General features: G+C 41.7%; 1 protein-coding gene across 4 annotated transcripts in view; it reads right to left on the bottom strand.

Annotated features, from left to right (window-relative positions):
* Positions 1 to 24,247, bottom strand: part of NBAS (NBAS subunit of NRZ tethering complex) — a 461,789-nt gene that overhangs the window by 110,840 nt on the left and 326,702 nt on the right. For all 4 annotated transcript variants that reach the window (XM_070069748.1, XM_070069749.1, XM_070069751.1 and 1 more), the window contains exons 43-44: positions 16,048 to 16,298; positions 14,636 to 14,970 (exon numbers count right to left, since the gene is read on the bottom strand). In XM_070069748.1, coding sequence (XP_069925849.1) covers positions 14,636 to 14,970; positions 16,048 to 16,298 — 586 coding nt within the window. The remainder of the gene's footprint in view (positions 1 to 14,635; positions 14,971 to 16,047; positions 16,299 to 24,247) is intronic.

Here is a 24,247-nt window from a genome sequence, read left to right as displayed (position 1 = left end):
GTATTTTCTCTTTTAATCTCCAGCACTACCTACCTCCTTTCCAATCACACTAAGCTATTTTCTTTCTTCGCTTCCTCATTGGCTTAGAGAGAAGAATCTCTTCCAATTCCTTCCCCACCTGCTTGCCTGTGTGTCCATCAGCTCCACCTCCCTCCTGCTGTCCTGGAAAACCCACAGGGATCCTACGGAAAGCCAACCACTCCTTCTGCCTTTCTGGCTCATCCATTGTCAGCAAACACAAAACAGTTCTCCCCTCTCCTTCTTATGTCATTATTTTCATTGACTAAGTTTTTCCTGTTAATGTTTGAAATTGTCACATATGCAGCATTTTTAAAAACCTTAAAGTACTGCTGTCAGTCTTGGTTGGTTCCCCTCACCCTCGGTTCTTAATTTTGGAGTTCCCCAGGGTTTCATCTCCCATGCACTCTCCTTTCCCCCCACTTCCTGCCTTGGGAATTTGTTTTTTAAAGATTTTATTTTATTCAAAGAGAGCGAGTGAGTGAGCGAGTGAGCGAGTGAGCTCTGCTGCTTCATTTCCCAGATGGCCACAACAACCAGGGTTGAGCCACACCAAAGCCAGGAGCCTGGAACTCCAATCGGGTCTCACATGTGGATGGCAGGAGCCCAAGTACTCAGGCCAACTTCTGCTGCTTTCCCAGGTGCATTAGCATGGAACTGGATCAGAAATGGGGCAGCTGGAACTCAAACAAGTGCTCTTCTGGGATGCTGGAGTTTCGAGAAGCAGCTTAACCCACTGTGCCACAACCCCAGCCCTCATCCTGGGAATTTTATCCAGCATCCTAGTTTTGACTATTCTCTATGTACTGGAAATTCCCAGTTGTTTTCTTGATAGCTCCTGCTTCTCTGCTGAACTTCAAATCATAAGATGCCTGTCCACAATTTCACGTGAATACTTAAAACCACAACAATCTTAAGGGAAAAAAAATCTATTTTGAAATAATTACAAAATGAAAGTAGTTGCAAAATATCACAAGAGAAGTCCACTTATCTTACCCAAAGGTGACATCCTCCAAAAAGCTGTATCGATTTTAGTGCCCACCTCAACTCCAACAGCCGCCCCCTCGTCTCTCTCCAGATTTTGGCCACATTCCTTGTAGTTTTCACTGCTACCCTTCTAACCCAAACACCTGCATCTTCTACTGAGATGACTGCAACTGCCTCTTAAGCAGCCTACTCCTCCCGCCATTACTTCGCATGGTGTTCCAGCACAGTGGTGCAATGATCCTGTGAAAATGTGCGCTCAGATCTCAGCTCTCAGTGGCTTCTCACTCACACAAGGCCCCTGCCAGGCGGGCCCCTCCTTTGAGTATCACCATGACCTGATCTCACTTCCCATGACTCTTCCTTCTCATTCTACTTCGGCCACACTGGTCTTTGTGTTCCTCAAACAATCCCAGCATGCCCCCTGCAGGGACTCTTCAGTACCTATTCCACTGTCCCTCTGATCACCAAATAGCCTTCTCTGACCATCTTAGTTTAAACTGCAGCACTCCTGCTGCCCCACACTCTCTGTTTTTCCTAGGTTTATTCTTCACTTGTATTTATTGCTATTTCACACGGCCGACCGTCATCATTTTGTTTAGTTTCCATTTCTTCCTGGTGTAAGCTCCCAAGGATCACAGGTATCTGTCTGTCCTGTTTAGTGCTATACAACTAGCAATGAGAACACTCCTGATGCATAGAAGGTTGGTTATCCACTGTTATCTAACAAAATATCCAAAATTACTTCAAAGTTCCTGTAAATCCTGAATCTGGGCATGGCTTAGTTAAGTGGATTAAAGTCTCTAACAAGGTTACAATCAAACCACTGGTCAGGGCTATAGTTCCATCAGAGTGATGTAGGCAGGCAGATAGGATACATTAGATTAGATTTGTTGGCTGGAAGACCACGCCTTCACCATGCTCCAGTGTGATCTCATGTCCCTACCTGAGCCTACCCGTACGCCCACCTGACCATCAGGCTTCGCAGTAACTCCCCTTGGAAGTGGACAAAAGGCCTGGCACATGGTGGGCCCCTCCCGTTTGTCGCCCTTATTGCCCTTGCTGCACTTGCTGCCCATGGTACCCCACACCTTCCGGCCACCTGCTCTCTGCCTTCCTGCCTGCATGCTTGTTCCACGGGGCTCGCTCCTGGCCTGCTCTCTGCCTGGTATGGACCCAACTTAGCTTCTAGACTTCTCTTTCTCCCCTAAATAAAGCCCTCACTCTCCTGCACATTTCTCTCACTGAATGAAATCCTTAAAACTTAACCATGTTGTCTGGTCTATTTGAGCCAGTCTGAGCCAGTGGCAAGAGCCCACAAGCTTATTGATATTGGAAATGATTAATAAGCAGAACGGTATCAAGAGGACTAAGTGGGGAAGAAGAAAGAGACACATTTGCACACTTATTCACATAGTTGTGAGCAAACCTGGCCTCTGGTCATATGGGTCTTTTTACGTACCTGGCAGCTAGATTCCCCCAGAGAGAATGATCCAAGAGAGTGACAGAGGAGGATGCCCAATTTGTAACCTAATTTTGGAAGTGACATCATACCATGTTTCCTGTATTTTATTGGACAGAGGCAAATCTGTAAGTTCAGCCACATTCTAGGACAGAGATCACATAAAGGATTATAGGAGGAGGCAGAGACCACAGAAGGTCACTTTAGAGAATACTTACACCAGCAATCAATAAATATTTGTTCAGTGAATGAAAAAACTAAGCAATCATGAAGCTTGAAAAAAAAGGAAGATCCTAAACCAAATAGGAAAACTCAGAAATCATGTAGGAATTTACAGATTTTTTTTTTTTTTGCCTTTAATAAATGGGAAGGGGGGGGCGGCAAGTATGACAAATAATCGACTTCTTTAGAGCATATAATACAAATAAAAGAGCTTTCCTTTCCTCAAATTCTCGTAAAAAGCTCATTTTTCTTAGGATTGTTTATATTTCACATCTATTAGGAGTGAGATATATTATATATCAAGTTTCAAAGCTGTATTTAACGCCCTTCAAGCTCCCTGCCTGCTCCTCTGTACTCTGTGCTTTGGCAGTATGTTGGAAAGAACAATCCTTTTACAGCTTTGCTCCTCCATGCTTATCAGCTAAGCTCCAGCTTTTGTCATGTTTGTCAAGACAAGATACGCCTATCAGACGAAACTCTCGCCTTGGAAAACAGCAGAAAACAGTTCCTTTAAAAGCAAAGGTATTCAGTTACAGAGATGGAAAGATACTGTTTACAATATGATACACACAGTCCAGCTGAAGGTCAGATGGGAGTGGGAAACACTGCCCATTTTAAAATCTTGAAACAAACAGTATCAGGCAATATTAGTAACAAATAAATGCCTGCACATAGAAGCCGATCAATAAATATGTATTGTATATCTCTTCTTTGTGCACATAGCACCTATTACTACTCTCAAACAGAACTTCTTTCAAGGCCGGCGCCGCGGCTCACTAGGCTAATCCTCCACCTAGCGGTGCCGGCACACCGGGTTCTAGTCCCGGTCGGGGCACCGAATTCTGTCCCAGTTGCTCCTCTTCCAGGCCAGCTCTCTGCTGTGGCCAGGGAGTACAGTGGAGGATGGCCCAAGTACTTGGGCCCTGCACCCCATGGGAGACCAGGAGAAGCACCTGGCTCCTGCCTTCAGATCAGCGTGGTGCGCCGGCCGCAGCACACCAGCCGTGGCGGCCATTGGAGGGTGAACCAAAGGCAAAAAAAGGAAGACCTTTCTCTCGGTCTCTCACTATCCACTCTGCCTGTCAAAAAAAAAAAAAAAAAAAAAAAAAAAAAAAAAGAACTTCTTTCATTAAATTACTGTCTATTGGCTGTGCGGCATCGTGCACACAGGCAAGCATGGCAGCCACCTCCTACTTGTTTACAGCTCTTAGAATGACCGCAATGCAAAGGTCCTCAAATAAACGTTTCTGGGAAGTGTTCGGAGCAAATTAAACTCAATTAGTTCAGAATCAGGAGTCAAACGATTACTAAACCAAATCCAGAGATCAACAGCCAAAACACTAATTTCAAGATTTAGAAAGTTAGGATTTAACAGTTATCTTGTAACCCTGATAAAATATTAATATAATACTTTCATAGTTGAGATCAGTATATATAACAGCAACAAAAATCACCATAAAATTTAGGAGGAAAACAGGTTAATATACAATTGTTTCACTTTCCATTTAGAAATAGGAGTTTTGGAAATCTTGTGCCTTAAGACAAGTGTGAATTAGACATAAGTGGGTATTTCAAAGAGTTCATGGAAAAATAGAATTAAAAGGTCAGTTTATTTTAATGCAAACAATTTTGAAATCTATGCATAGTTTTTTTATAATATGAATTTTCTGTGATCTTTTTGAAGACATTCTGCATGTATTTTTATGCCAAAATAAATATATTTTAATTTCATTTTCCATGAGATCTTTGAAATATACTCATATATCTTTAACATTTTAAAAATGATGATGAATATCAAAAGATCTTCCTTCATATATAATCATTGGTAAGTATCAATGTGATAATTATAAAAAGTTTCATTCACAAGAAAGTAAAAATTTTATAACTTGAATAAACTAAAATCTACTTATTTATATGAAAAATGTATGTATGTATGATAGTACATTTCACCTTTGATGAATCAATTATTTTGACCATTTTTCTATTTTGGTCTTAACTACAGTTCTTTTATAAAGCCTTATGAAACTTATAAAGCCTCTAAAACCTATAAAGCCTCTAAAACCTTATCATATGTTGAAGTATAGATGGGTCGAATTATTGCATCCAAAGACCCCCATAGTGTTCATCCCTGTAATCTGGGAAAATGTTGCTTTACATACAAAAGGACTTGCAGATATGACCAAGGGCATGGATCCTGAGTCAGGAGATAATCCTGGATTATCCCAGTAGACCTAATCTAATCACCTGTATCCTTAAAAATGGAGGACTTTTCTTGGCTTTGTCATAAAGATGTGGAGACAGAGTAGTCAGAGAGTCTTAATCCTGATGGTTGATAAGATGGAGGAGAGAGGCCATTATCTTAGGAAAGAGGGCAACCTGTAGACACTGGAAAAAACAAAGAAGTGGATTTTCCCCTGGAGCTTCCAGGGAGCAACACAACCTTAATCACCCTTCGATTTTAGCCCAGTGAAACCCTTGTCTTACATTCAATCTACAGAAGTGCAAGACAATAAATTCATGTTGCTTCAGCAACTGAATATATTTTTAGGAGGAACAATTAAAATAAATAATATCAAGGAGAAGGTGATTAGAACACATAGACTCACGTTATTTGAGAAGTAAAGAAGAAACGGAGATGAGAAGTCTGGGAGGATACATGGTATTTTAACCCATTACACAAAGAGTAGTCATGCTGAGGTAGAAGCAGCTACATTTCTGCTGTTACAGAAAGGAGGGCAAAATGAACAGGTGGATATGGATAACTTGTAAGAGAATAAATAAATAAATATATTCAATAAATGAACAGGTAGACTCAGAACAGAGTAGGAGCCTGTTTAAAGAAGAAATAAATGATCATTTCTTGAAGACCTTTAACACCTGAGTAGATCAGACCAGGACTGGAACTCTGGCTCAACAACTAACTTACTCCTGATTTTAAATAAACTGCTTAACCTCCAATCTTGGGTCACACACCTCCCAATGGAGATTACAACACCAATGTTGTAGGGTTGTTATGACAATGACTAGAGATAAAGTGCCAAGTCAGTGCCTGGTACGTAGGTAAACAATGAATACCAGCTGTTACTATTACATTGTATGCCATGTACAGTGGTGAGGGAGGAACCATTTTCTCTTTCTTTGGAGTTCTCACCTCGGCTCATAAAGACAGAAGCTTCCCATGTGGGTCCCAAGAAGGTAAGTACTACCTTGCTTTTCATCTCCTTCTTTTCAGGTGAGAAATAATGATAAATGACACTTGGAAAAGAAACTGAATGTAGATGCCTATCTCTCTCCCTGAAGACTATCAGACTGCAACAAAATCACACTCTTATGCTACTCTTGTCCTTCCAGTGGTAAACATTCATGGAGAAAGCTCAGGCTTTTGCTCCAGGAAAGCAAATCTGTCTATTATGTTCATGTTACTACGGAGCATTTGAGAGTAATTAGAACTTGAGTTGATATGTATACACTTGGTTATAAACATAAAAAAGCAGAAGCACAGGCACTCAAAGCTAAAATTGACAAACAAGATTACATCAAGCTGAGAAGCTTCTGCACTGGAAAAGAAACACTCAACAAAGTGAAGAGGCAATAGACAGAATGGGAGAAAATATTGGCAGACTATGCAACAGATAAAGGATTAACATCCAGAATCTCTAACGAGCTCAAGAAACTCAATAACAACAAAACAAACAATTCAGTTTAGAAATGGGCAAAGGACTTGCACAGGCATTTTTCAAAAGAGGAAATTCAAATGGTCAACAGACATTTTAAAAATGCTCAGGATCAGGGAAATGCAAATCAGAACCACAATGAGGTTTCACCTCACCCCCATTAGAAGAGCTCTCATACAGAAATCAACAACAAATGCTGGAGAGGATGTAGGGAAAAAGATACCCTAACCCACTGCTGGTGGGAATATAAACTGGTATAGTCACTGTGGAAGACAGTATGGAGACAGCTCAGAAATTTGAATATAGACCTACCATATGACCCAGCCATCCCACTCCTGGGAATTTGCCCAAGGGGAATGAAATCAGCATATGAAAGAGTGATTTACACCCCCATATTTATTGCAGCTCAATTCACAATAGCTAAAATATGGAATTAACCCAGATGTCCATCAGCTGTTGATGGGATACAGAAATTATGGTATATATACACTATTTTGTACTACACAGTGGTAAAAAAAATGAAATCTTGTCATTTGCAACAAAATGGATGCATCTGGAATCCATTATACTCAGTGAAATAAGCCAGTCACCAAAAGACAAATACCATATTTTCTCTTTGATCTCTGGTAACTAACAGAGCACTTAAAAGGTAATATATAGGAGTAAAATTGTCACTTTGCAATGCAATGATTCTGAACAGCCCTTCTCTCATCTGTTGAGGAACAATGGCTTTTTTTCTTTTTTCTTTATACTTTACTTAGTGTAGCATTAATCTTATAAGTAGAAAGTTAACTTAAAATGGATCTTTGTAAAAAATAAGAATGGGAATAAGAAAGGGAGGAGGAAGAAGGGTGGGCATGCAGGTGAGAGGGAAGGTAGGGTGGGAAGAATCACTATGTTCCTAAATTTATATACATGAAATACATGAAGTTTGCTTACCTTAAATAAAATAAACAAAAAACATATAAAGTATACCTTTAAGAAATTTTATTTTGATCATGTTAGGACAACTTATTTTATTTTTTAACATGCCAACAAGATTATTTCAAGCCCCAAATGTGGTTTGCATTGTAGTTCTACTGGGAAGTACTAAGCTAGGAGCCACTTCTTTGGATGCACTAATAGGAGGCAGCCCTTCAGCCCTTCTAACAATGTGTGTGTACTCTGCAGATCTGTCTGTGCACTTGGCAGGAAGGTATGGAGACTTCAGACAGGGATAAGTAGAACAAGTCCATCTCTGAGGGAAGACACAGTATGAAAGGGTGAATTCTCTTTCTTCAAATGCAAACACATGCTATACAGTTAACCTCTTGATGGGAGACTGGCCTAATCAATCCCTAGACAATCAGACTGATCTGATATCCTGGAAAAGTTCAACTGAGTGTTTTGACATTCTTTGTGAACATATGCAACTTATGCATAAAGTACTTTACTGCACAAAGAAGTATACAATTGTTTGAACAATGAGCTAAAGCATCATTTTTACAAGGAGAACAACTGACAGACAAACCACAGCTGTTGAGACTTGGATATTTGGCACTAATGACATTTGTGACTCACTGCAGTTGTAAACCGCTGAGTACGATGGAACACATTACCACTCTGCACTGGAAAAGAAAAAATGTTGAGAATCTTTTATCTAGATAATCTTCCCTTAAAATATCCTTTATTCTAAAAACTGCTTAATTATTTGAAAGGTAGAGAGAGAGAGATATCTCTTCTATCCATTGTCCCCTCCACATATGCCTGCAATACCCAGGAGCCAGGAACTCCACCTGGGCTTCCCACATGGGTTTCAAGGACTCAGGTACCTGAGCCATCATCTGCTGCCTCCCAGGACATGCATCAGCAGAAAGCTGGATCTGAAATGAGCTGTCAGGATTTGAACCAGGGACTCCAATATGGGATGTGGCAGCTTAACTGCTGCACCACACTGCTCACGCCCAGCATCGTCTCTATTGATAATTAAGCCACTGTGTTCCCACCTTCCCTGGTCTCCTTACAGTATCCACTCTGTTGCTGCCTTATAGAGCTACAGAAACAAGCTCAGGGCATTCCTTTCCAACCTCATATCTGTGAGGCTGGGTCTTCTTCATCTACATCAGCCAAAACAACATATTGAAAACAGAAATAAATATGATAATACAGCTATGTTCTATTAAGCTAAATAGTAAATGTAAATAATGCTACTACTCTGTTAATTGTTTATCTTGGAAATATAGTTATTTTTCATTAAATTATTCAATATATATCTACCTATAACAGGTCTATTATTAGTTTTAAATGAATATTTTTTTAATTTCTTATTTTTCACCTCTAATGATAAATATCAGCAGGTAAAACCTACATAAGCAAAATCTTTTTGGGGTCCTCAATAGTTTTCATGAATGTTAAGGCATACTGACATCAAAAGTTTGAAAACCACCCAATATGATAATAATTAACTTTTTTTTATTAATTTTTTTTATTTGACAGATAGAGTTAGACAGTGAGAGAGAGAGACAGAAAGGTCTTCCTTCCGTTGGTTCACACCCCAAATGGCCGCCATGGCTGGAGCGTTGCACCGATCCAAAGCCAGGAGCCAGTAACTTCCTCCTGGTCTCCCATGTGGGTGCAGGGCCCAAGGACTTGGGCCATCCTCCACTGCACTCCTGGGCCACAGCAGAGAGCTGGACTGGAAGAGGAGCAACCGGACTAGAACTGGGCGCCCATATGGGATGCCGGTGCTGCAGGCAGAGGATTAACCAAGTGAGCCACGGCGCAGGCCCCAATATTAAGTATTTAAACAACCACTTTTGGAGTATCTATCTATTTTATACTATACTAGGAAATGTGGAACTACAGATAAAAGGCATTACTATTCCTGTATCTCAAAAAATTTCCAAGTTCATGAGAAATGTACTACTCATTATAATGATTTAAATTTTCTTACTGTAAATTTTTTTAAAAACCTTAATGTTCAGTATTTGCAAGCATATCTTTTATAGTTTGAAGATAAACATCACCACTAAAACAAGGGATTCTGAGGAAGTTCATGGAAAATTCATATTATGAAAAGATTACCCATGGATACACATGGGTTTTCAAAACTATTATGTACCAAAGTGAAGATATTTTAATTCTAGTTTTTCAACACACTTTTGGAAGTGCTTTCATACTATGATGGAATATAGCTAATGCCTAAATACATCATGATTCAACCTGAACCCATATAAAATATACTTCATTTATGCATCTGGAAGTCATAATCATGCCATGCAATTAAGTAATACATATCATTTAAACACTTTTACACTGATTTCAGATACTGTTTATTACGGTGAACGATACACTGCCTTCCTTAGTGACAGCACAAGCCCTGCAGAGGCCCTGAAGTTACAGCTGCAATGAAGCTTCTGACTGAGGCTCACACTTAGGCAACTTATTTTATTTTTACATTAAAACATGGTTGTTAAGGTAGATTTACTCTTCTAGATCTTTATGTCAAAAAGTTTAGATAATAGTATGGAAGGAAACAGTAGCTTACTTCAAGAATTTGAACAATCATAATATGAAACAGAGATGCCCTTATACTGTTTCCTTAGCGCCGGAAGGCAGAAAAAGAAAATGAGTGGGAATCACAAGGAGGGAGGGTGGGTGAAAGTAAAAATAATGGTGGCTGCATTACCAGAAAGAATGATGTTTGAAGGTCATACTACATGAGAGATTCTCCCTGATTTTTCTGTCCCAACCCAAAAGAAACTACCTGGTCCCATCAGAAACAACAGTTTACAATCACAATGAATCAGAAATGGAGGAAAGTAGAACACAGGGTACCTGAGGGGTACCCCGGGAAGAAAGTGGCAAAAGCCTTTTCAGTTCCAGGCCAAGAAGCACCTGCAAAGAGTCTAGAGGCCTTTTTAAATTCTGTGATCACATGGGGCTTTTTTTTCCCCTCAAATGTTTACTTACTTGAAAGTGACACAGAGAAACAGAAAATCTTCCATCCACTGAGTCCACTCCCCAAAAGGTCACAGGGCTAAGATTATGCCAGGCCAAAGCCAGGAGCCAGGAAACTCCAAAAGGGCCCAAGTACTTGGTCCATCTGATGTGCTTCCCCAGGCACACTAGCACGGAGCTGGATCACATGTGGAGCAGCCAAACAGGCACTGTGATATGGGGATGAGAGATGGTGTTCGAAGCACCAGTTTAACCTGCTGTGCCACAATGCTAGCCCCCGTCCTGGAATTCCAAATGTACAAATTTGCTCTCTGTTCTTTCTATAAAAATGTCTCTATGGCCCTGGAGTGCAGTGGAGGATGGCCCAAGTGCTTGGGCCCTGCACCCGCATGGGAGACCAGGAGAAGCACCTGGCTCCTGGCTTCGGATCAGTGCGCTGCCGGCCACAGCGGCCATTGGAGGGTGAACCGACGGCAAAAGGAAGACCTTTCTCTCTGTCTCTCTCTCACTGTCCACTCTGCCTGCCAAAAAAAAAAAAAAAAAAAAAGTCTCCAATTGCCGAATTAGACAGGCAATAGGAGAACAACCCTAATCTGACCCCACCAAAACAAAACAACTTAGAATTCAACATCTGCATCCTTTCCCCTCCTACATACTCATTACCTCAAATGTCATGAGGGGGCAGGCACTGTGGCACAGCAAGTTAAGCTGCCACTTGTAACACCAGCATCCCATATCAGAGTGCTAGTTGGAGTCCTGGCTGCTCCACTTCAGATCCAGCTCCCTGCGGATGTACCTGAGAAGGCAGTGGAGGACAGCCCGAGTGGTTGGGCCACTGCCACCCATGTGGGAGACCCAGATGGAGTTCCTGGATATTGACTTCGGCATGGCTCAGCCAGCGGTATGTGGCTTTGTGGGAGTGAACAAGCAGCTGGAAGATCTCCAACTCTGACTCTCCGTGTCATTCTGCCTTTCAAACAATTTTTGTAATGTTTTGTAAATTCAGTCTCTGCTTACATGACTTAATTTTTCTGTAAATTTTACACAAAATTTCTGAGTATTCTTCTAACACAAATGGCAACTGAATGACAATTAACATGAGGGCAAACAATCTTTCTCAGGTATGTTGTACCATAGATTGGGTACTCCATTCAAACCCTGGGGACACTGCTTCAGAATTCTACTACCTGAAGACCTATCGTTCTTGTTACAGACTCTAGAATTAGCTTACCAGTTATTTTCAAAAATCTGGTTCTGAATTAAATGTGGATCCACATCTGTAAACTGCACACTGTATGAACAATACACACTTATTTTACATTTTTAACATCATGTACAAGCTGTGGAAACACCTGGTGTTTTGCAACTTTGGACAAATCCAGCTGCGAGTTCTCTTCCAAATGTGTCTTGTGACATGTGCAGTTGAGTTTCATTTTGTTGCGTTTTTTTTTTTTTTTTTGTATTCTTTCTCTCTCCCTCTCATATATACATATATATATATCAATCATGCAGATAATCTAAATATTACACATTTCCTCTCTTAATGGAAAATTAAAACCTTGTAAATTTATAAAGTGAGAAAAAGTATTGTAGCTAGACTGAAGTACAAGATTGGGACTGGCACTGTGGCACAGCAGGTTAAGCTGCTATGCTTGAATTATACCCTCTAAGTTTAAAAGACAGCAATTCAGAAGTGAACTGAATGAATCTTTAAAGTACACACGTGTGCACAATTTGCCACACAGTTTTTGACAGTTGGAGAACAAATTAAAAGCATAAACTTGGGAACCTAAGGTGGTGGGGATATGCTATAATTTAAAATTTAAAATAACCTGACTTAAAATATCATCAATTATATTAAAAACTTCCAGTGAATCTCTACATTCAATTCCGAAGTTTAATCATGAATAAACAGTTGCCCTTAGAAAGTCTCCATCTGTCTGATCACCTCCATGTACAAGTCCACAATCAGCACACAGCCTTGACTCAACCTTCCTGCTCTCCCCTAAAACATCTCAAACCTCCGTCAGCCTAGAGTGGGGCTATAGACTGCTGCAGAAGGAAGCCTTCTCCACCTTCTGGCTGATCACTCTACACACCTTCAGCTGGGTCACGGTCCCCAGCTCAGCAGCCATTTCCTTGGATTATAAACTGCCCACTGGGCTCGGTCCCTTCGCATACGTTACCAGGTTACCATCTTCCAGCCTAGCCTTTCTTATTTTAGACTCCGCCATCCTCTGCAAACAGCACAGAACAAGCTGTTCCTCCGGGACTCCATAGTCATCCTGTCCCTCTGGGTCTCTAGACTGGCTCCGGTCCCTTGACTACCGCTACTTCTTTTCTACAACTTCCTGGAAGCAGGTCAGCCCAGTGGCTGAGAGAGAAGGTCCTGGGTAAGTCTCCTGGAGTTGAAATGGTGGCTCCTCTATTACCAGCTTAACTGGGCTGAGCCTGTTTTCTCACCTATAAACTGGTCTAATAGTAGTATCTACCTCAGAGATTACTCAGCCACAGCCCCTTTTCTCTAGCAGATTGCTGAGACTAAACCACATAACTGGCAGGTGGAAATATCAAGGTTCACATATAGTTAAACTTACACTCTTTTCAAACATACTATACCATTCCTTTAAAATCATCCTTATTTTCTTCCTTAGAAACAAAAAAAAAATGATTTCAACTCCTTTTTATAGCAGTGGTTACAAAACTGAAAATAAAATTATTAGACAAATTACTTGAGTTATAGCAATAGAAAATGAATTATCCACAATTATTCATCTGAGTTGGTTAAAAGTAGTACTCTTGAAAGATTTCTGAACCTATCCCTGTACCAATCCCCAAACAAAACTATTGGCAATTCTTTATAACTACTTCATCTTCAGAATAGAATCAACTAGAATAAAACCATTGGCGATAGAGGGCTGGGCAGACTCGCTGATTTTGTGGAAGACAGCACCAGAGATGGCAAAAGAAGATAAAAAGGGCATTCCTAAGGCCACACAATTCAGCAGCTGAGACAAAAGGCCAGAGATTTATTTATTTATTTATTTATTTATTTAGACTGATAGAGTTAGACAGTGAGAGAGAGAGACAGAGAGAAAGGTCTTCCTTCCGTTGGTTCACTCCCCAAATGGCTGCCACGGTCGGAGCTATGCTGATCCGAAGCCAGGAGCCAGGTGTTTCCTCCTGGTCTCCCATGCGGGTGAAGGGGCCCAAGCACTCGGGCCATCCTCCACTGCCCTCCCGGGCCACAGCAGAGAGCTGGACTGGAAGAGGAGCAACCAGAACTAGAACCTGGCACCCATATGGGATGCTGGTGCCGCAGGTGGAGGACCAACCAAGTGAGCCATGAGATTTTTCAAGAGAGATATTGTCCCGGGTCTGTGCAGTAAGAAACCTGCTTTTGAGAGCAGTATGGTTTGGGTGGAGGATAGAAAGGGGACGAGAAAGTTCCACATTATCCATTCCGAGTGAAATTACACCTAGTTGAGGAATTAGGATTCGGATCCAGTCAAAGGGCTCAGATCCAAGCATGCGGTAGACACAGGACAATGGGGCGTGTACTCCCCGAGACAATCCCATCACCAGGTTGTATGCTGGATGATGTTCATGCCAAAGTTTTTAAGGGCTCAATGTAACAACAGCTCAGGTGTTAGCCTGGGTCCAAATGCAGGTTCGGACACCAGAGTTCCTTCACACAGGCAGCTGGAAAGAAAAGGAGGTGATATTTACCTTAAATCAGCAAACTGTGAGAACTACAGCAAGCATCAAATGTACACGTCAATTACAAGAAACATGTCAGGGGACAGTGCTGCAGTGCAGTGGTTAAATGGTTCCTTGCAACACCTGCATGTCACCTCCAGCACTGATTGGAATCTCAGCTGTGTGTCTGCCAATCCTTATCCCAGCTAACTTACTTGGGAAAACAGCAGAAGATCGTACAAGTACTTGGGCCCTTGTCACCGACATAGGAGACCCGGATGGATTTTTGGGTTCCTTGCTTCAGCCTGGATTAGCTGCAGCCATTGTGATCATTTGGGAAGTGAACCAACAGATAAAAGATCTTTTTTTTCTGTCTGTCTCTGTCACTCTGCCTTTCAAATAAAGAAATCTTAAAAAAATGAAGAAGCATGTCAGAGAGACCATTTGTAAATATGCAACAGAGGAAACTGATTTTCTAATTAAAACACTTCATACTCACTAAAAAAAAAAAGCCAAACAAATAATTACAAGTATTTTCTATTTCAAAAAAGAAATAAAAACAAAATCTACAGAACTGAAAAGCAATTTTAATTTCTTCTAAAGTGCTCAATTTACTTTAAACTACTTTCTTGGTTACCTTGGCCACAGCTTTAGGAGAAAATGTCATGGCATCCACAACAGTAATGAGGTCAGCCGGGTGGAGGCGATCAAAGTACTTCATGCAGACGTCGCAGGCATGGAGCCATTCCGGTGAGGACTCTGGGACTTGCTTAATTAGGTGAGGGTCTCCAGTCCAGAACAACTTCTGCAACCAGATGGTGTAGAGAGAGCTGGGGGAAAGCATCCGTCCATCCTTTTCAGGGATTTTGGGAACAAGTTTGGAAATAGATAAGATGTTTTGACTTGAAAGAACTGGCTCCAGGGCTTCAAGGGGACTCAGATTTTCATCCGTCAGCTTTTTGTAATTGAGGCCTATCAGAAAGAAGAGAACAGAGGAAACATGGAAGTGGCACTCCAGTGTAAACCTTCACCCAGGTGCCTTCAAACACACACAGAGCCCACTTCATGGCTGACTAAGAGTACTCATCAACTTGGTAGTAGTGGACAGTTCAGGTTTTCAGTGGAATGGATCAGAAGACTTGAATTCTAGTTCCAACCTGAAAATTATTCAATTGTGTAATCCCATACAGGTCACCCAACTTTTGTGTGCCTCAGTTTTCTCATGTGTACACTGGAGGTGGCAATATCTCCTTGCCTCTCAGTTCCCCAGAACACCAACATTTTCCTCTACCAATACACTCACCAAATTGCATTACATTAATTTGTTATTTACCTGGCATTTCACCAGCTACCTGAAGGCAGGGAATGAATCTGATTCCTGCTCTTCTGTGTCTACCCCAGGGTCTAATTTGATTATTCAGTAACCAACTGATGAATTGAAATAAATTCTCACAATTCCTAGTATCAATTTAACGCAGACTTGAAAGTATCTTATATATTACAAAGCATCATGAATATTCAAGAGGTATTAAAGTATTTAATTTCTTAGCTGTGAGCATAGAGATACCATTCTAAAGATTTCCACCATTTATCAATGATTCAAATGCTCTTATTTCATGTTCTCCTTACACGTTTTAAACATATGGGCTCGAATGACACGAAATTCTGCCAGACTATCTTCTGTAAAGCCTTGTCATATATCCATATATATATGCATTTTATATATTTTACATACATAACACACTATGATATTAATACAACTTAAATATAACATAACCAGTGGGATGGGGGAAAGTCTCCGAGGCAGCATCTAAGACTTTGGATTTTCAGTACTAGGTGGACCATAGGGCATTGTGTGCCTTGCAATGGGCTTCTTGTTTTTGCTAATGCTTAATTTCCTCAACAGTGAGTAAAGGAGTTGGAAAGACAATAACTAAAATGAATTTGCTTCAACTTTCTGTGTCACATGCATACACATGATGGCTTTTAGAAAATTAAACCCTAGACTTTCAAAAAAGATGAGTTTGAGCAAAGAAATGATCGTCCTACCTGAAGCAACTACCTTAAATTTCTTCAAGAGTCGAATGTGGGTTTCTGGTTTGATGGCAGATTTCCCAAAATCTGCACAGCCATAATTTTCCAGGAGAGTGAAATAATACAGCAGTCTTTCGTGATCAAAGCCACCAATAGTGGGATAAATGTATTTGACCATGTGTGTGTGGAAGCTTTCAGGATCCGTCTTCAAAGTCTCAAAGAGATGAAGGGCTTGGGCTCGCTTTTCAATTTCTACTGTGGACAAACTGAAATTAAGAGTCAAAAAAACTCTGCTAAGATTTATTGCCTTTATTAGCAAAAGAACTATTTTAAGCCCAGTAAGAAAGAGTATTTCTCATAGGTCCCTCTTCATGCTTAATCAAAGACAGTAAACCACCAGTTCTCAGTTAGCTTATAAAAAGGGAAACAAACAGGTGCCAGGACCCATAACTGCACTACACAACTTTCATGTCACCTCCTGTGGGCCTACAGCACATCTGTGAAGCAGACATTACTGCAGCTGGGAGAGCTGCTCGATGCTTCCCAGCTAGGAAATTAGTCCAGATCTGTCCACTCCCATCATAAATCATTTCTTCATCTCACAAGAAAAGCTTAAAATGTGTACTTCTTTATAAAAATGTAAGCCATCTTTTTATATCAGGAATTCAGGAAATGGTAAAGGGAATAAAACACAAAATTTTAGGCCTAAGTTTTACATCCAGGAGTCTGGAGCTGATACTCAATAGACTCAAATTTGATACTGTGTTACAATGAAGTTAAAATAGGAAACAAAAAGTAATCACACTTTCACTTGCATTATCTGTTATAATGGCACTTGAATAAAACGTATCTTACTACCTTCATCCCAATATAGACATCTTTGGAATGTAATTTTTGAAAGTCATGAAAGGTTGAACTATCATGTTTGGTTAATTTGTGATTTACCTAGAAGGAAGGGAAGTGTTTCGTTCTGTTCTGTGCTTCCTGGACAGAAGTCTCTGATTCAGTGAAAAGCCACTGAACTGTGAGTCCCACACTGCTTAACTTGAAGAGATAGCCCCACACTGAAAGAAATGCCCAGCTTCCCGGGCTCTCAGACAGCAATAAAAACACTGGGGGCAGGAAATGAGAACTTCCGATTCATCAAATTTGGGTTCATAAGACTTTAGTTACTCCTCTGAAAAATGATATACTATTTAGCATAAATATCACTTTAGAAAGTGTCAAAACATACATGCTTTTGGTTTATGTAGATAAAGATATTATTAAGAGAGTTTTAAAACTTTTCTGAGAATGAGATATTACTTTGGATAATAAGGAAAATCTCCAAACCAAAATATCAAGTAAATTACAATAAAATGATTTTTTTATTTTTCACTACAAGAGAAATCTTCTTTTTCCATTAACACAGAGTTCAAACATTAACAAAAATATCCTTCTTTGTAAGTATGTCCCCAGTCTATAAAAATTTCCCTCACTGCCTCCTCCAACTACTGGCACTTACTAGATATCCTTTTACTCTATATTAATAACATAGTTTAACTACTTATTATCCCATCTGACTCCCAGACTAAATGCTGCTTAATGCCATACATTGTATTACATCTTCTTTATCTTTAGTTTCTCAATTCCAAGGACCATTATGTGATACAAAGAAAAACTTTCAACACACACACACACACATATATATATATAAATGCCAAACAGCAGATAAGTAAAAAATTGGGTTTCCCCTCCATATCAAGCACCATGCTCAGCACTGGGGCAGTTGCAAAGATTAACAGCATAGAACTCTCATCCAGGTTTGAAAGCATAGCTGAGTTGCAAATACTCAGAGTTAAATAACCACGCAAAACAATAGTAGCCAGCGCCATGGCTCAATAGGATAATCCTCCACCTTGCGGCGCCAGCATGCCGGGTTCTAATCCCAGTCAGGGCACCAGATTCTGTCCCGGTTGCTCCTCTTCCAGGCCCATTCTCTGCTATGGCCCGGGAGTGCAGTGGAGGATGGCCCAAGTCCTTGGGCCCTGCACCCGCATGGGAGACCAGGAGAAGCACCTGGCTCCTGGCTTCGGATCAGCGCAATGCGCTGGCCGCAGCGTGCCGGCAGCAGCGGCCATTGGAGGGTGAACCAACGGCAAAAGGAAGACCTTTCTCTCTGTCTCTCTCTCTCTCACTGTCCACTCTGCCTGTCAAAAAAAAAAAAAAAAAAAAAAAAAAAAACAAACAAAAACAAAAACAAGGAAACAAAACAATAGTATGGGCTGACAAAGAGCACAAATACATTTCAACTAACAGTAAGGTCACTAAAAGCTATGACTTCAGAGGCAGTAGAACTCAATGATAATGTAAGGGGCAGGGGGGGAAACTTACTGGAGGCTGGTATTGTAGAAAGGAATAAAGCAGAAATAATGTGAACCAAATTATCAAGGCAAGAAAGCACAAAGCCTCTACAAGGAACAGCAAGTATAAAGGGTTAGTTGCTTGGAAAATATTCTTCAATGTCTCATTATTTAAAGAATGCAACTGTATCTCTTAAAGAAAGTAAACACATGGGCCGGTGCCACGGCTCACTAGGCTAATCCTCCGCCTAGTGGCGCCGGCACACCGGGTTCTAGTCCCGGTCGGGGCGACGGATTCTGTCCCGGTTGCCCCTCTTCCAGGCCAGCTCTCTGCTGTGGCCAGGGAGTGCAGTGGAGGATGGCCCAAGTGCTTGGGCCCTGCACCCCATGGGAGACCAGGAAAAGCACCTGGCTCCTGGCTCCTGCCATTGGATCAGCGCGGTGTGCCGGCCGCAGCGCGCCGGCCGCGGCGGCCATTGGAGGGTGAACCAATGGCAAAGGAAGACCTTTCTCTCTGTCTCTCTCGCTCACTGTCCACTCTGCCTGTCAAAAAATTAAAAAAAAAAAAAAAAAAGAAAGAAAGAAAGAAAGTAAACACATGGTGGTATAGGAGTGACTCAGAATTTCTGATATTCCTTCAGAATTTGCAAAATCAAACTTGAAAACAATGTAGTGAAGAGGCAAATGTACAGGTTAACACCATTAAGATGAGTCTTAATGACAAAGATTTGCAGATGGGAAAACAAACTTGTATTGATTATGCTAATTACCATGCTAAGTAAGTTAAGGCTGGATCACTATCAACTTACAGATGAGAAACTACCATTCAGAGAGGTGAGTGACTTGTTCCAGAGTAGGCACTGAGATCTATCTAGATTCCAAACGTACATTTGTTCCCCACATCACAAAGCAATCATGGATTCATGAAGCGCAAGCACCCTTACAACCACTACTTCAAAAACAGGATTCTTTCTGTAATGTGGTTATTAGTTCTCTCTCCTAGCAGCAATCATCGGAAAGAGTTCTGTCAACATCTCATTCCTAACTCCCTGATAAACAGTGTTCATGATGGACTCATCCACAGAATGGACAATGACTAAATGTAAGAGTTGAGTTCCTCTATGTCTGTCTGGATTCTGAGTATTGTCTTTCACAATCAACATTACCTTCCCCATTGCCCACATACTTTTTCTCCCCTGCCTACAATTCAGTTTGCCTGATGTGCAATTTTACTTAATTATCTTGTCAAGACAGATATGGAATACCTTTACTGACACATGATAAATACCCAAACCTCTCTTTTCAGCAAATTACAATGTGCAAAGATCTTTTTATGCCAGTAATCAATAATCCATAGAAAGAGGCTGTTATCTCCATCTGGGAACAAGAAATGAAACTTTGCTTAAAAAACAATTCTGAAGTACTGACATTTAAGACAGTAGGAAGAAACAACAGGAAACCACTGTGGACTTTTCACTAATCAAATTAATGATTACCCTCAGAAACAGTTTAAGTGCTTTTTCCTGAACTAAATATACAGTGCATATTTAACTTTCAGAGATTAACTACAGGACGAAGCTAGCAGTCCTTGTATTCAATGCATAACGCATAAACTATTAGTCAAATCTCACAATTAAGGTATTCTGTAATGGCTTCAAGTTGCCAATCACCCAAAAATTGTGATTCAGGACAGCATGTATTGAAAGGACTTACTTTGTATAAGGAAACAAATTTATTTGAATACAGTATTGTTTACTCAATCTGTGATAATATAATTCCCTTAGTTGACCAAAGCGTCACGGGGAGAGGCACAGGAGAGAGAAGTTGAAGGGGAGAGAGGAAGACAGGAGAGGACAAAGGGGAGAGGACTTCTGAGAAAGGCTGAAGAGGGAGCCACCGGGCTGGACATGGAGTGGGAGTGAAAATGTACAGACCACCTGCCCACACTATTTGACCCCACTAGGAACCCCTGCCAAAGGCCCTGTAATTCCTACACTCTGAAGGAAGCTGAGGCTCAGACAAGAACTATTCAGCTAACAGTGGGTCATTCCAGTCCAGCTTTCGGCATCTACAATAGAACAATAAAGTTGCTGTTTTCACCCTGAAATGTTATGTTGAGCACAGTTCAGACACAGCAGGCATTTCCTCCAGACTAATCCCAAAAGTATGAAGATCTGTGAACACAAAGGCATGGCCATTACCACAGTAAGCCTTCGGTGCTGACCACCACACAAGAAGACAAACCTACCCTCTGAGTTACAGCACCTGTCTGAGGGTACCAATCCAAGGTGCTAACCACAGGCAGGTTGCAGGGTGAACTGACAGGGAAGACTGGACGTGCGATGCCAGCTGAACATGCGATTGCTCACGGGAAATGTGGTCCAAATAATCATGGCATTTTTCATTTTTGCAAATATTTTGACCAAGTGTTTTTGCAACTAGAGAATGGAATTTAACTTTTCCAGATCACCCAGGTAATGAAAGAATCAAGAATGAGTATCTGGATGTCTGCTTCTTGTCACACTCACATTTGGTGAGTTCCTTTCTGGAATCTATGGTGTAGTGTGGACTAGAATGGTGACGCTAAAGGCTAGATGACCAGTCTTCATCTCCTCCATAAGGACAGGCCTGTCTCCCATAAGACTGAATTTCCCATAAAATGTCCATTCTAACTCGTTTATATAACTTCTTACCCCATCCTTGCTTCTGAGACCAGAAGAAAGAAGAATCCAAGCAGCAACTATGCAACCAAACTATGTTAGAAGACACAATCGCACAGAAAGAGTAATCAGCATCATTTACTGAACACTTATTATATGCTAAGCACTATGTTACCGCATTTAATACTACTGGGTATATAATTTATAAGTGATATTCATACTGACTTAAAAAATAATTGTTCAAAACTCAGATCTATAATGTTGGCCAATAGTGGTCATGCGATGGGTTCAATAAATCTAGGCTGTTTCCTGCATTTACAACAGTTGCTGTTTATTTGAGCACCTACTAGGTATTTTGTATAAATCTCTTCAACCTCATTACACTTCTGCAAAATTGGGTAAGAATAGCCCCTTGCATAGGAGAAAACACAGGCTTACAGGACTAAAACAACTAGTCTATTGAGAAGCAAACTAAAAGGAGAGAGAGTTGGGGCTTGGGGTAAGATTAGCTAATTCAAAGTCTGAGCACTTTCTACTGGATGTAAATAGGCCAAAACACATCTTTTTTTTTTTTTTTAATTTTTATTTTTTGACAGGCAGAGTGGACAGTGAGCGAGAGAGACAGAGAGAAAGGTCTTCCTTTGCCGTTGGTTCACCCTCCAATGGCCGCCGCGGCCGGCGCGCTGTGGCCGGCACACCGCGCTGATCCGATGGCAGGAGCCAGGAGCCAGGTGCTTTTCCTGGTCTCCCATGGGGTGCAGGGCCCAAGCACTTGGGCCATCCTCCACTGCACTCCCTGGCCACAGCAGAGAGCTGGCCTGGAAGAGGGGCAACCAGGACAGAATCCGGCGCCCCGACCGGGACTAGAACCCGGTGTGCCGGCGCCGCTAGGCGGAGGATTAGCCTAGTGAGCCGCGGCGACAGCCTCCAAAACACATCTTGTTATATTTCACACAACTGTCAGAGGCTTTTGAGTCTAGGGGGGAAAGTGGCCTTAAGAATCATAACATGTACATGAAAATTATAAATATATGGAAGGAAGCCAATTTGGTAATGGCAGTAATCAGCTTTTTCCCATGTGTAGTACTGGTGTCTTCTTATGTACAATAGAAATCTGGGTCCTGATTACGTTCTCTTTGACTACAACAAAGATGAAAACTAAATTTGTGGCTCAATTTTAACAACAGAGTAAGACCTATGACCTGAATACCAAGGGACTTCAAAAAGTCTGTGGAATATAGAAAGAAAAAATTACTTTAAGGGCTAGCGCTGTGGCATAGTAGATAAAGCCGCAGCCTGCATGGCCGGCATCCCATATGGGTACCTGTTTGAGTACCGGCTGCTCTGCTTCTGATCCAGCTGCCCACTACAGCCTGGGAAAGCAGTAAAAGATGGCCCAAAGGCTTGGGCCCCTGTACCTGCAAGGGAGACCCAGAAGAAGCTACTGACTCCTAGTTTCAGATCGCTACAGCTCCAGTAGTTGTGGCCATCTGGAGAGTGAACCAGCGGATGAAGGATCTCCCTCTCTCTCTTCCTCTGCCTCTCGGTAACTCTACCTTTCAAACAAATAAATAAATCTTAAAAAAAAAAAAAAAAAAAAAAAAAAAAGCAACTTTAGTCTACAAAGACTTTGAAATCCATGCATATTTTAGAAGGGAAAAATTTTTCCATGAAGTCTTTTTTTGGAAGGTTCCTTGCCTTCCTTGCTTTGAAAGGCAGAGTTACAAACAGAAAGGGAGAGACAGAACCAGCGATCTTCCATCCAGTGGTTCACACCCCAGATGGCAGTTCATGGCTGGGGCTGGGCCAGGCCGAAGCCAAGAGCATCTTCTGGGTCTCCCATGGGTGGCATGGGCCCAAGCACTTGGGCCAACTTCCTCTGCTTTCCTAGGCACATTAGCAGGGAGCTGGATCAGAAGTGGAGCAGCTGGGACATAAACTGGCACCAGCATCACAGATGGTGATTTAACCCACTATACCATAACGCAAGCCTATTTCCATGAACTTTTTGAAGACAGCTTTTGTGGATTTCAAAATTTTCAGTATGCCACTCTACTATGTATCATTCATGGTCCTGTATTATTATTCTAATTGTCAAGTTGTGATGCACTTTGAATAATCTAAGCTTTTTTTTTTTTTTTGACAGGCAGAGTGGACAGTGAGAGAGAGAGACAGAGACAAAGGTCTTCCTTTGCCATTGGTTCACCCTCCAATGGCCGCCGCGGCCGGCGCGCTGCGGCCGGCGCACCGCGCTGATCCAATGGCAGGAGCCAGGAGCCAGGTGCTTTTCCTGGTCTCCCATGGGGTGCAGGGCCCAAGCACCTGGGCCATCCTCCACTGCACTCCCTGGCCACAGCAGAGAGCTGGCCTGGAAGAGGGGCAACCGGGACAGAATCCGGCGCCCCAACCCGGACTAGAACCTGGTGTGCCGGCGCCACTAGGCGGAGGATTAGCCTAGTGAGCCGCGGCGCCGGCCCAATCTAAGCTATCTTAAATGCCAGGGAACTAACACGGGGATAAATCTTCCCCTCCCCATATTAACCATTCTCATATTAATGCCTCAGCTGAGCCATGGTTCTTATAACTGGAGAAGGGGCTGTGAGAGAAGACCAGAACTTAGAAATCCTCAGAATGTGACAATCCGGACACAAAGCTGACTAGGTGAGCAGCAGCAGCCCTCCAGCACAAGTTGCGTGTATTCACAGAAAGGCAGGTGTACTACAGTCTACTCACCCCCCGCTCTTACCCCAGCCTTGCTTCTGAGGCCACAAGAAAGAGGAATCCAAGCAGCAAACACACAACTGACTCTGATACACAGCACAGCACATTCAGAGTCCCACCGAGGCCCCTCCCTCCCTGCATGAAGGAAGGAGACAACACTAAATGAGCCATCACTAAAGGAAATGGCATTGTGGTCTCCGCCAGCCAAGAAAAATCACCTGAGTGAACTAAACACCAGAGTGACTGAGAAGTCGAGACTGGATTGCAATCAGTGTGCAGGAAGCTTGGCCTTCAGAAAGAACAGTAAACCACTACCCTAGAGCAAAGAACATCATTTCTCTTGTGACACTACCTCCCCAGTGGCACTGACTCAACTAATAAGAGCTGGGCAATTGCTATTATAGAAACAGAATTATCTATTTCACCAAGGCCGATTTCTAGTACCTAGGTTACCAAGTTTGATTAAAACAGTGAGGCAAACTGCAGCCTTTT

Source organism: Oryctolagus cuniculus, chromosome 2 (assembly GCF_964237555.1).
Source record: "Oryctolagus cuniculus chromosome 2, mOryCun1.1, whole genome shotgun sequence".
In the NCBI taxonomy this organism is placed as follows: Eukaryota; Metazoa; Chordata; class Mammalia; order Lagomorpha; family Leporidae; genus Oryctolagus; species Oryctolagus cuniculus.
The sequence above is the reverse complement of the archived record's forward strand: the minus strand, read 5'-3'. Positions and strand labels throughout refer to the sequence as shown.